The sequence below is a fragment of the Scomber scombrus genome, chromosome 16 (assembly GCF_963691925.1).
Source record: "Scomber scombrus chromosome 16, fScoSco1.1, whole genome shotgun sequence".
Taxonomy (NCBI): domain Eukaryota; kingdom Metazoa; phylum Chordata; class Actinopteri; order Scombriformes; family Scombridae; genus Scomber; species Scomber scombrus.
The window spans coordinates 12984233-13001441 of NC_084985.1; the positions used below are offsets into that span (position 1 = coordinate 12984233).

The following is a 17209-nucleotide window of genomic DNA, read 5'->3' on the forward strand; positions in this document are numbered from 1 at the left end:
AGTCACATAATGACCACTGGATAACACCTTAATACCTTTAATAAATTGTCATTACAGTTTTATTTCAGTCCTGCAGCTTAGATATTCCTCTAGCACTGCTGAGAGTTATAAGACTGAATATTTATGATATTTCTCATTTAAGGGTCCTTCTATAAGCGTTAGTGCTCCTAAGTCTAGCCTCAATATAAATTATGAATATAACTGGATTAATGTCCAGTTGCAATGTCACAAAGTTAGAATATTATAATTGCATGATATAATGTCACCCCTGCAATTAGCTGGAAATGTATAATAACAACATGCCTGTCAACCTTCTAATTTTCTCTAGATTTATTTGATCCCTCTTTCTGAAGTAATGTATTCTCCAATTTATTTGAGAACAATTTTCTTATTTTGAAGTATTGAGTTACAGGCTGCATATGGCTGTAATTGCATCATAGATTCTTACCCACTTTGCTGTCAGAGCAACATTCAATATCACCTGGTTATAGCAGAAATATTAAGAAAAAACATTGTGCTTATTTTCCTAAAGTACCGTTGGGAGGTAGGGATAAAAATACATTAAATAGTTCCAGCAAGGAGTGAGATAAAATACTAGTAAGATAACTCTGTTTAATAATGGACTGATACTTTGACAGAGTCAGGAGAAATATGAAACATCATTACCAACACTCACAACAGCGATAAAATCGGTGCTGAAATGCTTTTACAAAGTATTTACAAGTGAGGCTGTTTTTAGGGGGGATAAGGGAATACATATTCTTTAAAAAAAACTCTCTTTTGGCAGTTTACCAGTACACATGCATATTTCTAATTTTATTGGGATCTGGTGCATGATAGTCTCATGTGTTGCATACCCCATATAAAAATAAATGATGTCTGTCTAAGGAAGGATTATATTAACAGTTTATATTCCCTTCACAATACAACTCAGTTTCACTTCTAGCTTTGAACATATGAAGCCTCTTTTTCTGAAGAAAAACACTAAAGCATGCATATAAACAGACATTGTCATTTTGTCATAGTAATAGATATAGGGATGAACATCTGACTTACCTTCACATCGAGGGAGTGGATGGTTCCAGTTCCTGCTGATTCCATGCAAACATGTCAGTGAAGCCTCCCCGATCAGAGAATATCCAGGCAGACATTCAAACGACACCGTCATCCCAACACTGAAATCTGTGCCAATCACAATCCCGTTTCGAAATGGACGAGGGTCTGGACAACTCTGGAGCTGATAGGCTGGAACAATAATGAGCCACCCCAAATTAGTCAAAGGAAAATTACCAAGAGCAGCAATACTGTATGTCAGTCATACAGTATGTTTTTCCATAGATACAATAGATAGATCCACTGAATATCCAATAATTATGAAATGTAGAAAGTCGGGCATAGGAGGGAGACAATGAAATGAAAAAAAGCCATATAAATAACAATACATCACTCTGTAAGTTGCTGAAAGAACAGTCAACCCAAGGCGCAACAGCCAGTAAAGCCATACAAATTCTGTTAGTAATTTGAAGAAGTTTTACTGGCCAAACACATTTAAGATTAAGTTTAAAATCCTGGAAATGGAACATATTCTTCAATTAAGTACTTTGATTTTCCTACTTAAAAATAATTTGCCAGTAGTTATTTTCAGAGTTCAAATGAGTTATTCGTAATTCCTCTGGCTGCACAAATTTCAAAATGTTCATAGAAATACACTGAAATATAAATTCTACTGAAAGTATCTGATTAAGAAATAACAGATGTTTCCCACATATATGGGCTATAGACTTATGGACATAAATTATGCTATGTGTTTGACAAGGGCATTATGTACCAAAAAAAGGTCTTACTTGTTCAAGAGACATTGACATTTTCTTAACTTAATTATGACATTCTGCAAAGCAAAAGCAGTAGTTTCTGTAGTCATAGTAATATTTGTTCCTGTTTTAAAACACTATGACAGAGCCCTTCTCACAAGATAAAAGCTATTAATCATCAGCCACTCTAATTTGCACATCAATGGAATAAGCCTTAACACATTTAGGCTATCTATAAGATTTGTCATAATAAATATAAGACTGCTCAAAACCTTTTTAGAGCTTTTTAATTACCGAAATAACCCAAAGATGAGGATGTGTTTGCACCTTTTAATTTCTGAAGAAGTCAAGATATTTTTTTTTATTGTTGGCTGAAAAAGTAGATTATTTTATTCTTAGTTCCTTCTGAGAAATTAAGTCACAGTCAGTCGTCTAAATCTAATGAAACAAGTTTCCTGGTTGGTAGCATTCCCTAATATCAGCTAAGCAGGCAACAAAGTCAGACGTCTGCTCTTGTTTTCTTTGCTTAGCGAATGATCGGTGTACAAGTGAACAAGATGTCAGGATGAAGCTTGTAGTTATAACAACATTTACCTTGATACGTGATGTGAAAGCCTGGTTTGTTTTGTGAATAGTCACTGTGGAAGAAAAAGCTGGTCTGGTGTGTTGTGCTGAAAAGAGGTTTTGGGATGACAGGACCGCTGAATCGGTCAATGACTGAGCCGGTCTCCAGTGTTCCACTACGGATCTCTAAGTAATCATGGATCGCTTCGGTGGAGAAGTTCACAAACTGAAGATGGATGCCTGAGGAAAAAAAAAAGAAGACAGTTTATGATATTTACAGCAATCAGCTGGTTGACAGAGAAGCTGTCAATAAATGCTGATGCATGTGAACTTCACCTGCAGCCACTGACACTGATTGAGTACATGGGAGAGTAAGTAATTAAATTAATCAATGAATGAGATACACAAAGGGGAGACAGAAACAGAGAGAGAACCAGAACACACACACAGTTTCTCCTTCAAGTCAAAAGCTGACAGTGTTTCTTACCGAAGCCGACAGGTAAATTGATTGTCCATGTGCAATCTAATCCACTGGGGTAGTTGCCGGGGTAACCAGGACTCAAAATCACTCCACTAACATCTGTCATGGACCCACCACATTGGGCTGGAGACACACACACAGAAAAAAGAGGAAACAGTAGTTCAGTGTTGAAAGCAGCACATCAAAAGCAGGAGAATGCCCTCACGGAGTACGGCAGACACGCTTCTCTCTTTTAAACACACTGCTACTGACCACACATGTAAGTATCTTCAACTTGACATTTTGCATCATTTTAAATAAAGCACTAATTTTCTGAGGCTTTAATAAATTCCCTTATTGAATAAATTACCACTATGCAAGTCGATGTGCGTCCAGGGCTTGTTTCCTCTAGTTTGCTTTGCTGCATGCTGTGCGTGTTTATAGCAGACTCTGACTTAGCTTTGCATCAGTTTAAGAGCTTAATCATATTCTGCACTGAATGCTAAATAATCAGCTCATCAGAGAATGGCAAATTGATCAAACAGCTTATTTTCCAGAGAGTCAGCGAAGGCAAAGGAGAGGCATTTCTGCAGCACTGAGGTTTTACACGTGCAGTACCTTAGAACATCAGGCTGGATGGCATGCATGTGGGTGTCTGCATATACAGTATGTGCATTTGGAAAACACTTACCAAGACACAGTGGTACAGGGTAGTTCCATCTCCTAACAGGTCCTGGCATACAGGTGATATGGGCATTTCCCTAGAAATATAAAAGCAACCACAATCAATTACCACCTAAGAGTTCAGATAATCATCCCAACTGAGCTTTAAATAATTAGGTTTAAAAGTAGGTAGTTCATGCTTTGCAGTGACTGGAACTGAAACCATTTGTATCAAAGCACCAGAGCTATAATAATGCTGAGCTATATGTTAGGTGTGAGCAAGGCAAACCTCCATTAGAGCTGTATACTACACAGAAATTGGGCAGACCACACCAGAGACATACATTATTCAAGAGCTGTGCAAACCACACCAGAGTTGTATGTTTAGCGAGAGCTATGAAAACCACCAGAGACTGGGGTTTCCTTCTGATTTACAGTTTAAATTGCGTTTAGTTTGTGCAGCCAGGGGATAAAAAGAGTGAATGGTGCCACATCAGAAGAAGCCTTTAATGACTACACATATAGTACATTTCTGGTGCATGTGTGTGTTCTGTGCATCTGAAATGGCTGTCCTCCAATGTGTATCTGTACGGTGGCCGACAAGGGCCAAACGCACTGCAACGGCCAAACGCGTCTCCGTTAAGGAAAACAGCTTCAAGTACAGAAACGATTCAAATGTACAAACTCAAACACAAGTCTAAACGAGGTGCAAAAAGAGAAACGTGTTGCAAATGAAAAAACGCGCTGAAAAAAACAAAGACAAATGCAGCATCATCAAACGCGCTGCAAATAGAGAAACGATGCACAGCACTAAACGATTCAAACCAAGAAACCTTCTTCAAAAGCAAAACGCTTCATAGCCGGTCACTGCTCCAAACCTGCAGGGGGCGCTTGGGATGCAGCGAGACAGAACAGCAGACTGAACAGCTGACTGAACGGTGTTTCAGCGGGATGGTAATGTGATTTTTATTTGATTATATTTGTATGTTATGTTTATATCACTGTACAACGCACATTACGTGACGTTTTTTTATTATTGTAGTTTACATCAGACTCTACAAGGCTGCACATTTGCATGTAGATTAGCCTGCTTAATAAAATGATTAAGATTGATATAAGCACCCCTTATAATAAAAAGCCCTCTTATCACAGTCTTCCATAACATACAGCACTACAGCAAAAGGCAGGGAAAGCTGCAAGCGCAGATCCACAGAATGGACAGTACATCTGCAAAAGGAAAGGACAGGGTTTAGGTATGGAAGACTGTGATAAGAGGGCTTTTTTAATGTACTATTAAAGCGGGTGCTTATATCAATCTCTAATCATTTTATTAAGCAGGCTAATCTACATGCAAATGTGCAGCCTTGTAGAGTCTGATGTAAACTACAATAAAAAAACGTCACGTAATGTGCGTTGTACAGTGATATAAACATAACATATAAATATAATCAAATAAAAATCACATTACCGTTCCGCTGAAACACCGTTCAGTCAGCTGTTCAGTCAGCTGTTCTGTTTCTCTACATCCCGAGCGCCCCCTGCAGGTTTGGAGCAGTGACCGGCTATGAAGCGTTTTGCTTTTGAAGAAGGTTTCTTGGTTTGAATCGTTTAGTGCTCTGCATCGTTTCTCTATTTGCAGCGCGTTTGATGATGCTGCATTTGTCTTTGTTTTTTTCAGCGCGTTTTTTCATTTGCAACACGTTTCTCTTTTTGCACCTCGTTTAGACTTGTGTTTGAGTTTGTACATTTGAATCGTTTCTGTACTTGAAGCTGTTTTCATTAACGGAGACGCGTTTGGCCGTTGCAGTGCGTTTGGCCCTTGTCGGCCACCGTATATCTGTGCTTCTTGAGCCATAAATCTGTACAGAATTATATCCTGTGGGTTGTATTTTTACCTGAAGAGAGTATCCTTGTTCACATGAAAACTGTACAACATCTCCCACCATAAATCTGTCTCCTTGTCTTATTCCATAGTTTGGAGTCTGGGGCTCTGGACATGACTCCAGACCAATAGCTACAAAGAGATTTTAAATAAACAAGATTATAAAAGTTTCTTCATTTGTGTGTATGTGTAGCATATTCCACAGACAAAACTGTGAAGACAAACATCCTACCTGTATATTCCAGGTGAAAACCAGCAGCTGAGACACTAATATCAGAGCTGAAGCTGAGATAGAGGTTGTTAGATGTACTGTTCAGGAGAGGTGGGATGGTGGTGCCTAAAAGCAGGAAGAGAGAGTGAGCGAAAGAGCAACAGAGAACCATGATCACAATGTTTTCTTCAATTTTCAACTGAGGCTTAAAAGCAAATAATCCTAGTTATCTGACAGTAAAAGAAACAACAAAGGAGGTGTTCTTGAAGGAGGAAGAAGGGAATTTATTTTTTTTTTTTTTTATTTTTGAGACATCTGATTTATTCGAAACCACTATTCAAATGTTGGCTTGACCTACTTAGTGTGGCAAGGCAAAGCACAAAGTGAAAACTGTATTGCACTACTGAGGCAAAGCTGGCACAGTTCAACAGTGTGTTTCTGTCAGGGGCCCTCACAATAAAAACACATAATGGATGTACTGTAATGTAAATGAATATTAACCTCCTCTAATCTCTTTATCAATGCAAATGTCATTGGCTTGGCTTGCTTCCTCCTCTGATGTTAGCCACTTGTGGAGTTTTATATTTTCCTCAAGGCCATTGAACCAGCCCGTTTTTTGTTCAGTGTCAGGTGTGTCAGGAAATCCTTCTTAAGGAGCAGTGAATTAGGCTAATGGATATTATTGGTTGCCTGGTTTGAGGGGAATTAATTATCAGGTTTTTGAACAGTCTGCCGCCCCCCTGCGGGTCTTGTTCACATTCCAGAGGAAAATATCATTCATTATCATGACGGAAAATAAAAAATGTTAAATAATAGTTATTTTGGAATGTATGACAGTATTAATTAACTGTTGTAATTAACCCTTGTAAAAACTTTTATCCTCACCCTGCATGTATTTAATCAATAATGATATTTTACAGTGTATGGAAGTGAAATCACTGTCACAGTCATTTCATTGTCAACTGTATAATATAATATCTTATCCTGATTCTCATAAAGATGCCAAGCCGTTCCACTGATTATTTAACATAACCTGCAGATAACCAGATGACTCCCCTAAAAGCAGTATTAGAGACCCCAGAAGATGCTGACTCCACCTTTTGAATCGCTCCTTGAATTACATGAGTGAATGAATCCAAAGTCAGCGCTGCCATCCAAATAGGTCACATTAATGGTACATTAACACTTGTTCTCTGTTGAGCTCAATTTTGATTTAATCTCTTTCTGCAGGATAAGATGAGAAGATAAATGTAGTGTGTAGTTTTTTTTTTTCATTCTTCAGGATGTGAGAATTATGGAAGAAAAACAAAAATACATACATACATAAATATGTGTTTTCATCTACCAACATTTGGTTTTCTGGATTAGAGGTTTTAAGAATATATTATAGAAAAATGGACAGAGCTGTTGAATTAAAAGGTTGTTGCTACCACACAAGACACATCACTGACACAGCTGTTATAGATAGCTGGGTTGGGGCTAGGAAGAAAGAAAGCACAAAATGTGTGGTGGTCATGATATTATTGATTCAAGCCTATGTAAGCACATGTATTGTTAAATAGGTACACAATATGATGAAGGATGTGATCTAAAAGGGTTAAAAAGGCATTTTTCATTTCATCTTGACTTTAAATGTGAGAATTTGCTGTATTTCCTAGTCTTACATGACAGTAAATTGAATATGTTCAGGTTTTAGACTGTTTGTTGGGCAAACCCTAACCCTAATTCTCATTTAATGATGCCACCATATACGTTGTCATGGTCATTTTTCACTGTTTTGCTGATATTTTATAGTTCAAACGAATAATTGATGAACCAAGAGAATTATCGACAGATAATTCACTAATGAAAATAATCTCAACATCCGTGGTTCAATTCTGATTGGAAACCTTTTTTACATGTCATGCATTTCTGTACTCCTGTTTCTTCTCTTTGTGCACTTACAGCTTTCAAACACAGGCAAAAATGCCAAATATATATATAAAAAAGAATTAAATAACAAATGGTTTCATTATTTTTAGAATTTCTGCGTTTGAGACATTATGTCATAGGTTGTTTAAGAAATATCTATTCCTAGTATCGAATTAGATTGCAAGAGGATCGATTAGCTATACCACAAACACCTCTCATATGTCTTTGGAGGAATCACAGATAAAAAAGCAGGTGTCAGTGCGTTTGTTCCTCGGCCCCTGCTGTGAGATGCAGGGTGGGACCGGTGCAGCTCTAAGTGAAATCTTAGCAGGGAGCCACATGGCCAGCCTCTTGTATGACTCAAAACATCATGACAACATAAAGTGCTTTTCAAACTTTATTGCATTTAGCTGTCAATATTTATTTGCTGTGATCAGGTTACAACAGTGTGTCTTTTTTATTTAGTTACAGAGTATGAATAATTGTAGAGTGTCTCTGGCTTTAAAATGATTATTTCACCACGGCTAACCTGTGCAGTTGCAACAGGCCTGTCTTAATGATGAAATGTTGAATGTTGTTCTGCTGTTGACTTCCACTTAGTCAGACAAGTTATTTCGAAATTAACTGCTGCTTTTAAAATTGGGCAGTAGAATAAGTGACTCTAATTCTAGCTTTCATGAATATAATTCTACTTCTTTGCTTCTATGTTTGTTAGGATTTCACCAGAAGATATCACAAGGTTGAATGAATTTGCAAACTGTTTTTCAGTGGTAAATTATCTGTATTTTTTGATCATATCTACAATTTAGTGCTAATTAAAAATACTAACATCATTGCAATTTAATTCTTAATTGTACTGTATGATTGACTTCTAGAAATCTGTGTGCCATAAAATTGAGGTTAGTGTTTTTAGTGTACTTAAAACAGCTGTTTTTGCCTGGTTATATTTTGGCAAGAATAACATTCACATAAATAACTCTGCAAAATACTATAATAATGTAAAATTCTAAAACATTTACCAGAGTAGCTGCCCAGCCTTGGTGCATGGTTGTCGGCACCATCATAGAAATCCAGAGAGTCCCAGTTATGCTCAGTGGCAAAACTCACAACTTGTATCTGGAGAGACAGACAGTGAAATGGTAAGTAAGAAAGTGAAAAATGTTTTTACTTAGCTCTTTAGGTTGTCTTGAATGCAAGCAACTAGATTGTAATTTGGTAAAAAGATGGACAAATGAGCTTATTCTGTGAACAAAGTCATGAAGGTTGTAAAATACATGCTTTCTTAACTGACACAACTTTCAATGAAACTGTCAAACAGCTGAAAATTTGAGATGTAAGGTAGGTGTGTGCGTTACCAAAAACAATCATTAAACTGATGAAAAACTAAATGTCCTGAGTTGTTTGTCAACTATTTCTAACAGACTCCATTTTGTGCCAGCAGCATCTTTGTCTTTGCATTTGTCCGTGAGAGCGCTTTAGCTTCACGCAATCAGGCATTATCTCTCACAATTTGATCCTATCTAGTTATCTCTGGGTGGTCCCTCTTTCACAAACCATCCATCCATTTATCCTTCTAATAATATCTTATCTTCCCTGACATCGTGCCTGCTCAGCTTTTAAGCCAATGATACATAGGTCAGCCAGGAAGCAGCGTGCGATGAGTGCTACCTGTATTCCAGCTCCTTCTGGGACAGAGACCTTCCACACACAGTTCTGGTTGTTGTCATAAGGCTCTGGATAACCAGGTGAAAGGATGGTTCCACGACGAGAGGTCAGCACACCCCCACAGGGAACTGAGAGAGAAGGGAGAGTAGACACATAGAGCAGAAGAGTATAGAAAGCAGCAAGTTAGGGTAGAGCAGGAGAAGGTGGGTTGTATCAAAACATGTATTCAATCTACTTTCTGGACTCATACATACCTATACAAGTTGGCAGGGTGTCATTCCACTGGGCCAGGTTGTCCGGTACACTCTCACAGCGTATGGCAGTGGAGCCATGCAGGACATAACCAGGGTTGCACTCAAACTGCACCAAGGAGCCAACTGCAAAGTCATTGCCAAGACGTCTCCCAAAGCGTGGCTCAGGGACTGAACTACACTGGGTGGAGCTGGTCCGAGGTACAGCTGGTAAATGAAATAAGACAATACAATTATTAAAACATACCAGTGTCAGCAGATTATTAGTTTAACTGTGGTACTGTGTATAAAAGATCCATCACTATAAAATATCCTTACTAACCCATTAACACTTAAGTTTTTTTTTAAGCAGTAACTAGTTTTACACAAAACATCTATAGTCTCTGCTATTGAGAGGAAATTTGTATGAAACATTTTACCATAAAGTAAACCAGCTAAACCCCAAAGGCTACTGTAAATCTGCTTTATTAGTTTGAAGATTGCTAATATGCAGATTTTGCTGAAATATTGTACTACAACTACTACTACTACTCCTATTGCTATGAATAATACAAGTAGTCCTTTAACCATAAATTACTATTTCATTGCCCTTGCCCTTTTGGCTACATTTAATTGGCTGACCTTGGTAGACAAAGTGGAAGCCCTTAGCAGTTTCTGGTCCGACTGTAGTAAACTTGATGGTGATCTGGTTACCCGAACTCAGAGGGAGGGACTCACCTAGAAACATAGAGAGAGAGAGTGAGGAGGTAAAAATTCAGGGAAAAAGTTAAAGCTCATTTGGGTTATCCATCCCTCTGCTCATGTATCCATCCATCTAACCATCCTTACCAGAGTGGGACCCAGAGAGAGATGACAGTAGTGTATTTTGTTGAGTGGGCCCATCATAGATCTCTACCACATCATTTAGAGAGGTCTGGAACAACACAAACTGACCAAAGAGGACTGCAGACAAAAAAAGGACAGAAAAGACAGATAAAGAGAGAAGTTAACCTCACTTGAGTGGTGGCAATTTATTATTCTATGCCACTGTCTGCACCTGACCCTCAAATGATACAATTAACCTGTAATACCTCATATCAATTTTAATAAGCTGCAGTGTCCACTTCTACTTGAAGCCAACTATTGGCACAAAATTACACATCACGACATTTAATAGTCAAAACATCACTTTGTCTTCATTGTGCGCTAGTCTAACCCACCCCTCTATCTGTTGGCTATGGTGATTAAGTGTCAGCTAGAGGGAAATGTTAGTGTTTGCTGAACCCCTCTTACTTTAATCAAAATATACCATATGGCAAGATAGTTTTCTGTCTCCTCTACTGCATTTCAAGCAGGTAGAGTGAATGGCACACTTTGGGACCTATCAAACCTATGTCACAAGTATAGCTAGCCTACAGACCCTGAAGGATGTCTTATGTTGGCTTAAAATCAATCCTGTGTTTCCCAACAGGAGGGAATGTGAGACCTGGGCGATTAATTATATGCTATAGTTATTTGACAAGTTGTTGAAAACACTGCTGCAGTAGCCCGGAATTAAACCCAGCAATCCCATGTAATAGCCGGAGATTCTACTGCTGAACCATGAATTTTATAGTGTAGATGTAGCGGCAGGTAGCATTAGAGGACCCTCTGGAGGCTTGAGGCCCCGTATTTGCTCAAACCAGCACAATTCTCTCTCTCTCGGATGATCATTGTGACTTTAAACCAATCATAAGTCACCTTAAGATGTAAATCTGTAGCTCTAGTACTTGCAAATCTGCAGTACTTGGAAAATACACACACACACATGCACACACGGGTATCACCTCTCCATCTCCTCCTCCCTCTCCGCCTCTCTCTTAGGCCCCAAAGGCTGAGGTGTAAAGGATTAAATCTGAACACAGCCAAGGATATTCGGCTATAAGAAGGTCACTGGTCACTTTGTACAAGGCTGTTTCTCTCTGTGGGAGTTCTTTAAAACATGATCCGCATTTTGCTAAACCATGGCTCTGGCTCTGACTCTGCTTTTACGTAAAATCTAATTTTCATGTTAAAATAATGACAAGATGCATTGAGGACTTTCACATTGGCACTGAATGGTTCCTTTGGATTGAAAGGGAATCTGACAATCAAACAAATCATCGAGAGAGTTTAATTCTGAAGGGTAGATGAATAAAAACTCTATTTATGTCTTACTATCCTTTCATAGCTGTACATGAGGATGTCTATAAGAGTAGGTTGTTGTGTGGACATAAAGAATGACAAAATTCGGCCTGTCAGCAAAAATAGGTAAAAGCTCCAGCTGTATACAGATTCTAAGGAAATCAGGGTGATTAAGGTTTCCATCATTCCTCGCAGCCCAGATTTCAAGCCAAATGACATGCATGCACCAACGTTCACACACATTCATTAAGCATCAACACACACAGGGAATAGCTTATGCACAGTTGAGGTTTCAAAGTGGATTTCTCTCACACTGAGATATACGTATGAACACACAAAGATACACAAACAAGGCCACATTCATGCACACACAAGTGATCACAGCAGTGTTATCCCACACTGAGTTAACCCCACAACTTATTGGGGAGAGAGATATCCCTCTGTACTGCAGTCACATACACCCTATAGATCTGTTCAGTCACTCTGGTTGCAACATGTCCAGTAAAGTTATAATCAATCCACTGGACGTGTTATCAAATGATTGAAAATGTTTCACCATTCATTTGAAAGGCTTCTACAGCTCTTGGCATCAGATGGAGAAACCTGGGCATCGTTCCCTGTGGAGCTGCCATGCCTCCTGATGGGCTGCATGAGTGGGTGTCCTCAACCACGTCCTCATGCAACAGGCGGTATGGCATCTCCATGGGGATAAATGCCAAGAGTTTTCCCCACCTGGTGTTATAACTGAAGAAGCAATTTGTATGATTGCGGAAACATCATCAACCACTTAATAACCAGTCCTGTACTAGGATTTCAAGCAGGATTTCAAGCAGTTTTTAAAGCGAATAACCCTCAATTTGCTATAAGGTTACAAATTACAGACATTTTTCATGAGAATGACAGTTGTTTAAAAATCTGGGCATGCTGCAAAGCTAAAGCTTTGTTTAACAAAACAATGTCTGTCTCCTGCTCTGTGTGGGAGGTTCAGGGAAGCTCTATGTGTGCCTCATACAATATGTAGGCCAACCAAATGTTAGCTCCTCTCAGTCAAAATGTCTACATGAAGATGACACTCCAAAAGCTACTACAAAAATGTAATAAGACAGTAACCATCAACAGCCTCAGGGATAGCTGCTATTTATTCATAACACCACAGGGCATAATTGAACCACCAATTACTGATTATTTGTAAAAGCTCAAGTCAGACCCAATGAGTCATGCTAATGTTCAGTCAACCTATAATTTAACATGTGATATTAAGATGGCATATTATACATATTAATGAAAATGTGCACATCTTAATAATTGATACTTGATACCACAAGGAAATCTTAACTCAAAGCATACTAACAAGCTTTTTATGGAGGTTTCAACCACATCTGCTGGTGAGGACATGTCAAACTATGTCAAAAATGAAATGTTATGCTTAATTTTTAGCAAGCACATATGAGAAGTCCTAACAGTGCAACACAATAACAATAAACAGCTACTAAATGTGCATGTCAACCAAACCATCTCCATGACAAGTGAGCAAATTAAATGTTCTGACGAAAAGCGGGCTACAGTTGAAAGCTCCAGAAAGAGCAAGTTAGTGGACTCTAAGTTGGGATTGTTTTGTCAAACTACTATTTCCAAAAGCAAAAATAAACTTCAATACTTGATATTGACACAGTTTGTAATTAGAACAATGTTAAACTCAGAGGTAAATTCAATTTAACTGTACATTTAACTCTGTCTTCTGCAGAGTGTGAGAGACATTTTATATAAATAATTGGTATATGTTACTAACATGAACAGTTCCAGACAATGTTACTAGCAATACCAATGACCAGTGATTTCTTACTCACTATTTATGATAGCATCCTTCCTGTTACCTGCCATAACCAGAAGAGGTTCACATGTCCTCAAAATGACCCCAAGTTCCCATTAGAGCCTCACTAAACGAGAAGAATCCTCTACAATATTCATACATTCACACTGCATCAATTATGTCTGGCTTAAGAACCACCGATCAAATGTGGCAAGATAAAAAAAAACACAAACAAAAACCCCTGCCTCATCTTCAAATGTCACTTCAAAGATGAAACTCTGACTTGGAATCAAATCAATGACCAGCAACTGTCTTTTAATCATGTATAATATTTCCACTGATTCTCACTATGGTTTAAAAAACACCAAAGGGGTCCTTCAGGGGCCTCCAGGGTATCCCCATTATAAATCAGACAAGTTTTAATGTCACTTTGTTTCACTGCGTAAAAGAACAATAAGAGCATGTCAAACAAAACATGTCAAAGAAAAAATGTGATCACAGGTTTCATTCTTGACTGTTGTCTCTTCACCTACACTTCAGAGCACCTTGCACTTGCATTTAAAATCTTTTAAAGAACAAGGAATAAATTAACTTAATAATGTCTATTTTTTACTGCAGTTTTCACTCTAGCAAACTCAATTCACACAGGCAGGTATATATCATTTTTATTAAATCAAAAGGTATTCTGTCATATAAAATATTTTTGAATGCAACGGTAATGCAACGTGTTTGTTATACTGTGTATGTGAATGAACTTACCAAATTCTCTAGGTACAGATATAGAGTAGACACATGTGTGTCCAGAGGTGTAATTCCTGGGGAAGTTTGGAGATAAAACAGTCCCCTCTGATCCTGTAGAGCGACTTCCACAGGGAGCTGAAGACAGAACATACACATGTGTGCAAACACTTAAGGACAGGAGGTGAAGTCTGACATATAGAGATAAGATATAGAGACAGATTGTTGACCTGAAAATAAACTAAGTTTATTGTCTGTATGTGTGCATGGATTCTTTCTTCCAGTGCATGTGTGCTTCAGTGTGTGTTACCTTGACAACTAGGCAATGCCCTGTTCCATCCAGGTCTGCCATCATCTCCCATGCTGCAGGTTAGAGTAGAATAGCCCTGAAGAAAAAAATAAATACTGTAGCCAACAAACCACCAATCCAACCAAAGAGTCATCCAACCAACCAACCAACCAACCAACCAACCAACCAACCAACATGTCCTTGTTAGTGTTTATCATGTTTAGTCACTCTGTGTTTTTAGGTCAAGTCTTAGTTGAATAAAAGTCTGGATATTTTACTCCAATCTTAGTCAAAGAAGATTATTATTTAAATATAGATTCATTCAATAAAAACTTTTGACATTTTAGTCTTTTTATATCAAAATATATTGGATATTCCACTCAATCTATTCTCGCCAATACTAATATATATATATATATATATATATATATATATATATATATATATTTATTTATATTTATGTTTTCGTTTTTGTTAAACTATCTTATCATTATCCGATGAAAAACAGGTTGGATGATTAAGAATGCAGCTTTGCAGAAAGTGTCTGGTCTGATGATATCAATTCAAGGAATACATCCAGAAATGGAAGAGCTCTGATTTGCATATTTATTTTGAACACTATTCAATAACTGGGGCCCAATGCTCTCTTTAAAACTATCAGAAAACAATGAGTACAGACAATAAAACATTTCATTTTCTGGGACCCAAAGTACAAGACAAACACACCTGTCTGTTCTGAACGAGAGAATTAAAACTATTTAAGCTAAACAATTCAAAAGAATACTGTCAGACCTGCCAACACTACCATTTCCTGATGCTACTCTGCTACACTTCACAAGTGTTATGTCTTCTTTTTTGTCAACAAAAATAAAGAGAGATTTAGGTAAAGTTTTTATTTTTTTAGTCACTCTGTGTCGATGAGAAAAGACCTTAGTCTTGTCTTTTCTCATCGACAATTTTGCATGTTGATATAGTCACAGTTAGTGTTTAATGATATCGGTGGCATCTCTTTGTCTCGTCTGTCATGGAAAAAATGGTCACTGATGAACATTTTTATTCATAGTTTTCATTAACAAAATTAACATAACAACCAACCAACCAGCCACCCATCTAAACATCTATCCAGACAACCAACCAACAAACCAACCAGCTACCCTTTCAAACACCAATTCAACTAACCAACCAATGAACAAATAAGCCACCCATCCATCTAACCACCCCTCCAATCAACCACCAACCCAACCAATCGACCAAACAACCAGCCATCTGACAACCAACCAACAAACTACCAACCTATCCAACCACCCATCCAAAAAAATAACCAGCTATCCAATTTGTGTACCTGCAAAACATATCCAGCGTCACAGTAGAAGGTGACAGTAGAGCCAAGCTTATAATCGGATCCCAACCTGGTCCCATTCAGAACCACACCTGGGTCGAAACATGATTCCCTCAGTTTGGCTAGAAAAAGAGAGAGATTGTGTGAGTGAGGGCATGAGGCAAAGAAAAAGCGACAGGCACACATGAATAATATGGCAAATTATTAATAACTAAGTCCCTAGCCATAATCAAATGAGGCAGGCATTTCGTTGGCCTTTTTAACAGTCTGTTTGACTTAGCTTCTTTTGCCAAAGATGAAGCAAGAACGATAACTTCCCCTGGCTTTTGTATGCTAAATGAACCTTGTAAATTATGGCTTTGGCCCCCCTCCCAAAATATTACCGGCCATTCTATATCAACTTAAGAAGACTTAATTTCTGAGTTTACATGAAGTCAGTGTTGATTCATTTGTGCAAATGAATCAAACTCATCCCTCTGACATACTACTTCAACAGACACCAATTCAACAGGGTATTTGGTGTGAGCAATCATTATTTTTCAGCATAATGCATGCTGACATCATGTGGAAGACTAACCACATGCCACTAGTGTTGTGTGTATGTAGATTGAATGTTTAGGGATAGTATAGTAGTCTTCTTTGTAAAAATGTGAAAGTTTGATATTTCTAAACACATTTTGGAGACATACTGTCATCACAGGAGACATCTGAAACTTTCTATCATGTTAACTTCGAAAAGTTGAAAAAAGGATAAAACAGAAAACAGCCCCTGGTGTAATTACACCAAGCAGCGTATATTAATATCATGTTTCAACAACTGACATTTGCAAAGTGGCTAAAAATACTCCCAGTTGGTATCTGTGTCTACTTTTCATCAAACAAGACATATATGTGTTGAGTCTATTTCCAGGTGACATCTAGTTCAAGATCTAAACCATTAAATAGTGAATGTAGAAAAAATGACTAATCATGATTTATATTGTGAATGTATTTAATGGTCATACTGTACTGGATCTGATAAGAAGTCTCTGCAAAATCTGTGTTTTTTGTGTTTTTCTTTGAGCAGAATATTTTACCTTTGTATTCCAGGTGAAAGCCAGTGTAAGAAACAGACCCATCACTGCGGAATGCTAAATGCATGGTATTTGAACTGCTCTCTATCCGCTCTGGAAGTTTGCTGTCCTGGAAGCTACCAATCAGAGGACTGTTGCTATCTGGACCATCGTAGATATACAGGAAGTCATAGTTTGGCTCAATGTTGAAACTAGAGAGAGATGAAGAAAAAGGCAGACAGGAACAAGGGGTAAGGGAGAAAATGAGGGCAACAGGGGCACACAGACAATTTAAAATTTTAGTACTGAGTGTCCACCAGGGCCATGGTGTTTTACAGAGTTGTTTTTGTTTTTCTTCTTTAATAATAGAAAGCATGTGCAGAAAGTCCCTGAGAGTGATGAGCGCTTAGAAGATTTTCAG

The 17209-nt window shown here is 38.0% G+C and overlaps 1 protein-coding gene across 1 annotated transcript in view; it reads right to left on the bottom strand.

Annotated features, from left to right (window-relative positions):
* The window catches only part of LOC133996982 (CUB and sushi domain-containing protein 3-like), a 374952-nt gene that overhangs the window by 45931 nt on the left and 311812 nt on the right, over positions 1 to 17209 (bottom strand). Inside the window, exons 30-44 of the mRNA XM_062436511.1 lie at positions 16813 to 17000; positions 15740 to 15858; positions 14419 to 14494; positions 14130 to 14246; positions 10247 to 10360; positions 10040 to 10135; positions 9422 to 9625; positions 9171 to 9295; positions 8522 to 8618; positions 5613 to 5717; positions 5394 to 5512; positions 3527 to 3596; positions 2863 to 2979; positions 2406 to 2615; positions 1057 to 1245 (exon numbers count right to left, since the gene is read on the bottom strand). Coding sequence (XP_062292495.1) covers positions 1057 to 1245; positions 2406 to 2615; positions 2863 to 2979; positions 3527 to 3596; positions 5394 to 5512; positions 5613 to 5717; positions 8522 to 8618; positions 9171 to 9295; positions 9422 to 9625; positions 10040 to 10135; positions 10247 to 10360; positions 14130 to 14246; positions 14419 to 14494; positions 15740 to 15858; positions 16813 to 17000 — 1946 coding nt within the window. The remainder of the gene's footprint in view (positions 1 to 1056; positions 1246 to 2405; positions 2616 to 2862; positions 2980 to 3526; positions 3597 to 5393; positions 5513 to 5612; positions 5718 to 8521; positions 8619 to 9170; positions 9296 to 9421; positions 9626 to 10039; positions 10136 to 10246; positions 10361 to 14129; positions 14247 to 14418; positions 14495 to 15739; positions 15859 to 16812; positions 17001 to 17209) is intronic.